Consider the following 7,302-nt stretch of genomic DNA (forward strand, 5'->3'; position numbering starts at 1 on the left):
ACCAGGACAGTGTTCTCTAGTATTTGAATCACAAGGGTGGTCACTACAATACATACCAGGACAGTGTTATCTGTCTGCAGTATTTCAATCACAAGATGGTCACAACAATACATATTAGGACAGTGTTCTCTGTATGCAGTATTTGAATCACAAGGGTGGTCACAACAATACATATTAGGACAGTGTTCTCTGTCTGCAGTATTTGAATCACAAGATGGTCACAACAATACATACCAGGACAGTGTTCTCTGTAGTATTTGAATCACAAGATGGTCACAACAATACATACCAGGACAGTGTTCTCTGTAGTATTTGAATCACAAGATGGTCACAACAATACATATTAGGACAGTGCTCTCTGTAGTATTTGAATCACAAGGGTGGTCACAACAATACACATTAGGACAGTGTTCTCTGTCTGCAGTATTTGAATCACAAGGGTGGTCACAACAATACATATTAGGACAGTGTTCTCTGCCTGCAGTATTTGAAACACAAGATTATCACAATACATATTAGGACAGTGTTCACTGCCTGCAGTATTTGAATAACAAGATGGTCACAATACATATTAGGACAGTGTTCTCTGCCTGTAGTATTTGAATCACAAGATGGTCACAATACATATTAGCACAGTGTTCTCTGCCTGCAGTATTTCAACCACAAGATGGTCACAGGAAAGTGTTATCTGCCTGCAGTATTTGAATCACAAGCCTGGAGTTGGCTGCCTCTTCGTTGTGCCGTGGGTTTAATGGAATATCTTGTCCTACATTGCTATGACTGGTGATTAAACTGTACAACATTGGAGATCTATGAGTAAGTTAAACAACTTGTTGTTCACATAGCACTTGACAACTGGTGTGGCGGTACGTAGCCCAGTCGTACAGCGCCTGCTTGATGTGCGGTCGGTATGGAATCGACTCCCGTTGGTGGGCCCGTTGTGTTATTTTCCATTCCAGCTAGTGCACCACACCTGGGATATCAACAGCCGTGGTATGTACTATTCTGTCTGTGGGATGGTGCATATAAGAGACCCCCTACTACTAATGAAAAAAAATGTTAGCAGGTTTCCTCTCTAAAACACTATGTCAAAATCTGAAATCTGGAAATGTTTGAGGGTCTTAGCACCAGCTATAGATATTTCAAAATATGAGAGTGTACAACATCTGGAAACAATGTGTTTTTTTACTCTTATAGCTAGCAACTAGAATAAACAAAATTGTAATGGAAACAAGCCAATGCAAATGCTTCTGAAACTTCTGTGTAATGGGCTGAGCTAATTACTTTATCCATGTTGAATTTGTTACATGTTCCAAGGTAACTAATAGCTCTGTCTGTGAGCTCTAATAAAACTAAGAATGAGTGTTTGAAATCTAAGATCAGGTACATGGATGTAGGACTCTTCTGCTGGATGTCAGACTCTCTGTCCTTGTGGTCGTCATGCAGAAGGAAAGCCTTCCGCTGGATGTCAGACTCTCTGTCCTTGTGGTCGTCATGCAGAAGGAAAGCCTTCCGCTGGATGTCAGACTCTCTGTCCTTGTGGTCGTCATGCAGAAGGAAAGCCTTCCGCTGGATGTCAGACTCTCTGTCCTTGTGGTCGTCATGCAGAAGGAAAGCCTTCCGCTGGATGTCAGACTCTCTGTCCTTGTGGTCGTCATGCAGAAGGAAAGCCTTCCGCTGAATGTCAGAGTCTCTGTCCTTGTGGTCGTCATGCAGAAGGAAAGCCTTCCGCTGAATGTCAGACTCTCTGTCCTTGTGGTCGTCATGCAGAAGGAAAGCCTTCCGCTGGATGTCAGACTCTCTGTCCTTGTGGTCGTCATGCAGAAGGAAAGCCTTCCGCTGGATGTCAGACTCTCTGTCCTTGTGGTCGTCATGCAGAAGGAAAGCCTTCCGCTGGATGTCAGACTCTCTGTCCTTGTGGTCGTCATGCAGAAGGAAAGCCTTCCGCTGGATGTCAGACTCTCTGTCCTTGTGGTCGTCATGCAGAAGGAAAGCCTTCCGCTGGATGTCAGACTCTCTGTCCTTGTGGTCGTCATGCAGAAGGAAAGCCTTCCGCTGAATGTCAGACTCTCTGTCCTTGTGGTCGTCATGCAGAAGGAAAGCCTTCCGCTGGATGTCAGACTCTCTGTCCTTGTGGTCGTCATGCAGAAGGAAAGCCTTCCGCTGGATGTCAGACTCTCTGTCCTTGTGGTCGTCATGCAGAAGGAAAGCCTTCCGCTGGATGTCAGACTCTCTGTCCTTGTGGTCGTCATGCAGAAGGAAAGCCTTCCGCTGGATGTCAGACTCTCTGTCCTTGTGGTCGTCATGCAGAAGGAAAGCCTTCCGCTGGATGTCAGACTCTCTGTCCTTGTGGTCGTCATGCAGAAGGAAAGCCTTCCGCTGGATGTCAGACTCTCTGTCCTTGTGGTCGTCATGCAGAAGGAAAGCCTTCCGCTGGATGTCAGAGTCTCTGTCCTTGTGGTCGTCATGCAGAAGGAAAGCCTTCCGCTGAATGTCAGACTCTCTGTCCTTGTGGTCGTCATGCAGAAGGAAAGCCTTCCGCTGAATGTCAGACTCTCTGTCCTTGTGGTCGTCATGCAGAAGGAAAGCCTTCCGCTGGATGTCAGAGTCTCTGTCCTTGTGGTCGTCATGCAGAAGGAAAGCCTTCCGCTGAATGTCAGACTCTCTGTCCTTGTGGTCGTCATGCAGAAGGAAAGCCTTCCGCTGAATGTCAGACTCTCTGTCCTTGTGGTCGTCATGCAGAAGGAAAGCCTTCCGCTGAATGTCAGACTCTCTGTCCTTGTGGTCGTCATGCAGAAGGAAAGCCTTCCGCTGAATGTCAGAGTCTCTGTCCTTGTGGTCGTCATGCAGAAGGAAAGCCTTCCGCTGAATGTCAGACTCTCTGTCCTTGCGGTCGTCATGCAGAAGGAAAGCCTTCCGCTGAATGTCAGACTCTCTGTCCTTGCGGTCGTCATGCAGAAGGAAAGCCTTCCGCTGAATGTCAGACTCTCTGTCCTTGCGGTCGTCATGCAGAAGGAAAGCCTTCCGCTGAATGTCAGACTCTCTGTCCTTGCGGTCGTCATGCAGAAGGAAAGCCTTCCGCTGAATGTCAGACTCTCTGTCCTTGCGGTCGTCATGCAGAAGGAAAGCCTTCCGCTGGATGTCAGACTCTCTGTCCTTGCGGTCGTCATGCAGAAGGAAAGCCTTCCGCTGGATGTCAGACTCTCTGTCCTTGTGGTCGTCATGCAGAAGGAAAGGCTTCCGCTGGAGGTTGAATAGCGTAAAGAAAGTAAACTGGTAGTCATGTCGAGCCAGCTTGGCCTTTTTAAGAATACCGGTACTAGAAAACCAATTAATGGAGGGAGTTCTGAGTCGACTGCATCCCTCACATACCAGAAAGCAAATATTATAGCTGTTCACTTATAATAATCCTGTACATTATCGCTATCAAAGGTTAAGGTTTCTTTGTTTAACGACATAACTAGTACACATTGGTTAATTAATAATTAATCGGCTATTGGAAGATTTTCGGCAGCTGACATCATACAACATAAAAGTCTGTCGCCATGTTTCTACTGCATGTACTTTGTAATTAAAATAAACAGCTGAAATAGCAGCCTGCTTATCAGTTTTAAAATGGAGAATATATACATTTTTGGAAGTGGCGTATATATTGCGAGTTTACCAAATGCTACCGAAGAGTGACATTTGACTATAATATTGTTCGTTTATGTTCAGATATTACATTTAAACCGAGATATTGCAGTTTTAACATATCTCCACTAAAGCAGCACTCTCAAAGTTGTGTAATGACCAGAATATTAAATTATATTATATCAACATCCAAGACATGACGTTACATTTTGAATTTGAATTCCATGCCTATGTTGACAAAGAACTCACTGTCATCTTATATGTATGTTATAGTTTCCTATCGTCAGTCGGTGACGAACAATAGATTATTACTATACATAGTCCTCACTACCTTTATTCATTATGTGACAAATTAACAAAATACCAAAGTACTACCCAAACCACCCCTTCCCAATCCGCCAACTTGGCAGCCTCGTGTGACCCAAGCTCGATTTCACGTTGGTTCCACCACTGCAGGAAGTGCTAGAATAATGATTACCGTTAGTATTGGTGATTGGTGTCAGAGCCCGGCGAGCCTCATGGGAATTAATATCGCATAGGCGTCGAATAATACTGCCACCTGAAAGCCACGAATATAATAATTCGCTTTCTACCGGGTGGGTGGGGGTATTATCTTCCGGGTTTACCAATCACGATCTATCTATGTCGCGGTACGAAGTGTATCTCTCTCTCGTGACGCAAACACCTCAAACACCAAGTGAGCTAAATATATATTTGGTGCGCCATTTTTGAAAGAATGATAGAGATACGTTTGATAGTTCCGGTTATAGTTTACTAGAACAGTGTATAACTTGACAGGTCTCTGACAGGTATGGCCACGTTGTTGGACTTCTGACTGGATTAAGAATGTATTTATTCGACTATTTCCTTTCTATTGTTCTTTGTTTATTACTATATGCCGTTTTATTTTCATAGTTAGATACACGCAATCCAGCATCAGACAAGTGCATATTGTGAGAGGGCTTGGCATCGGATTCTGACGAGTTCTGTTTGTTTGTATTCAGCATTTTTGTCAACGCTCATGGTGAAACATGAAGTTACGACCCATTTTGATGCCGGGCCCATTTCGTCGTTGTTGTCACGGGGATTCTATAATTCCCGTAATTGAATAAAACACGATTATCCAAATATCTCTCCTAACTGTATATCTATTAGATCTCTCTGTAACAGGCAGTTCAAAACCACTTTAGCTCGTCTAGGTATGATCAGAGATACGATCTTATATAAAGTATATATTATTATAGCACGTTTAGTTCACTAGAAAACACAACAAAAACACAATACACTTTGGAATCTGTATTAACCTACGCTGACAAACGTACAGCCGTAGTAGTTAATTAATAACAACAATAATAACAACCCAGAACTGATCACTTAATTAGTTAATCTCTAGGTGTCTAGTTTACACAATATGCGAATCACTTAACCGTGACACAACACCCACACGTGTGATAATTGAGAAACGCTTCTAGGAGAAGTTAATTAATAAAGGAATTACCACTCTATTCCTAACTGGTTAATTTTTAATTAACCCTTACTACTCGTTCAGTAACGTGTGATAATTGAGAAACGCTGCCAGGAGAACTTAATTAATAAAGGAATTACAACACTATTCCTAACTGGTTAATTTTTAATTAACCCTTAACTACTCATTCAGTAACCTTGTAACACAGAATTAATACTGGTACCTATCACAATAAAGACAATAACCTACAGTTTACCTAGGTCTTCTAGGATGACTGGCTAAGCTTTATATTACCAAATACTCATATAATGTTAGAACAAAAAGTCTACGATTTACTTCGTCAGATGACCGAAGACGCTGTCTAAAGAATACTGGTATAATACAGTATTAAAATATTTAAAAGTCACATCAATCACATCAAGTTTATACAACAGAGCAGAAATAATATATATATATTTACCAAAGTCCAAACGGACAACGTTCCCTGGGAGCCGTCCTTTTTGCTTCTCCCCGATATCTCTAAACCCTAGCTATTTATTATAAAATCAGAAAATCGCCTGGGGGTACAAGGCGGTCCTCCCCCTATCATCTGATATTCCACCTCTCCCCGAGTCGGTATATTTATCTCTGATCGTCAGTCTGGCTGTCGCCAATCCGCGACCAATCCCCTGGCCATAAACAACACTACCGGAGATATTACGTAACTACTAGCCACATGGCCTCCACACCTGCTCTGGGTGTGTATTAGGCGTACCGATCGAGGACCGTCGCGCAGAAGTATTACGTAACAAGTTGCCCATCAGGCTAAGTGCAATTATGGAACTGCACACGGCCTTCTAAAACAATTAATATCGCCACAGGCGAAAACAAATTAAGAGCATGTACCGTCACAGTTGTTTAAGTATTATTTTATTGCAAATGACATGCGTAATGTAAGGGAGTTTGTAAATAAAAAGTGTCATTAATAATGATGCTTGATATAATATCATCTATGATTGGTTTATTTAAAATTGCCACACTGGTCGTTATCGTGGTGACCTAAACAAAATATTGCCTTAACCAAATATAGACTCAAACGTTAAGTGAAATATGGGGGGGGGGGGGGGGGGGGGGGGGGGGGGTTGGGGGGGTTAAAGTACAAACCAAAAATATAATATGTAAAAAAGATATTAAAATGTATTTTTATCGAATAGTAATTTTTTTTTTTAATTAAAAGCCGATGAAAATTGTTATGCTATGAAAAATAAATCAGTCAATCTATTGTACCGCCGTGCATGTTCTGAACATAGTTAATCATCTTTTAACAAACATGAGTTTATTTTTTTTACATAAAATGTTTTGTAGAAAAAACAAATCCATCATAAAGTCTAGGAATAATGTTTGTCGCTCATTGGTTCTCGGCACCAAAGGAAGAAAGGAAATGGTTTATTTAACGACGCACTCAACACATTTTATTTACGGTTATATGGCGTCAGATATATAGTTAAAGACCACACAGATATATAGAGAGAAAACCCGCTGTCGCCACTTCATGGGCTACTCTTTTCGATTAGCAGCAAAGGATCTTTTATATGCACCATCCCACAGACAGGATAGTACTTACCACAACCTTTGTTACACCAGCTGTGGAGCACTGGCTGGACCGAGAAATAGCCCAATGGGCCCACCGACGAGGATCGATCCTAAACCGACCGCGCATCACGCGAGCGCTTTACCACTGGGCTACGTCCCTCCCTCTCGCATCAAAGCTACAGAGCTAAAACATTTACACATCGACGTCTCGTCATTTCCCGTGGTAATCGTTGCATCAATTTCGGATACAACAGGGCCACGGGCAGTTAACACCTCTTTGACAGTGCTGTCGTCTGACATGGGAGAATAAGTGGTAAAGCGCTCGGCTGTCGTCTGACATGGGAGAATAGGTGGTAAAGCGCTCGGCTGTCGGCATGTGCACATTCCTTTGAAATCACACTGGCGGTTACTAGGTATGATGCTGGTAGACAGTAGGCCCACTATACCCCCCCCCCCCCCCCCGCCCCCTCCATCGGGATTTTTCAAGATGAGTATATCTTTGAAGCCTATCCATAGACATATTCAAATCAGCTTGTCTGCAGGCAATCTGTTGGTGGGTGTGCCTGTAGGGCACGTTTGAGTGTAGGCACCCTATTTATTTTTAACAGGGCAAATTTCTGATCAAGGTGAAT

General features: G+C 42.9%; 1 protein-coding gene across 1 annotated transcript; it reads right to left on the reverse strand.

The window, feature by feature from the left end:
• Nucleotides 1-671: 671 nt before the first annotated feature.
• On the reverse strand, nt 672-6,970 carry LOC121389730 (zinc finger CCCH domain-containing protein 13-like). The gene is made up of 4 exons (XM_041521381.1): nt 6,868-6,970; nt 4,015-4,192; nt 1,388-3,319; nt 672-810 (listed from the first exon to the last, which is right to left on the reverse strand). The coding sequence occupies exons 1-4, from the start codon at nt 6,968-6,970 to the stop codon at nt 672-674; spliced, it is 2,352 nt and encodes a 783-aa protein (XP_041377315.1).
• Nucleotides 6,971-7,302: the final 332 nt, after the last annotated feature.

Source organism: Gigantopelta aegis, chromosome 15 (assembly GCF_016097555.1).
Source record: "Gigantopelta aegis isolate Gae_Host chromosome 15, Gae_host_genome, whole genome shotgun sequence".
NCBI lineage: Eukaryota > Metazoa > Mollusca > Gastropoda > Neomphalida > Peltospiridae > Gigantopelta > Gigantopelta aegis.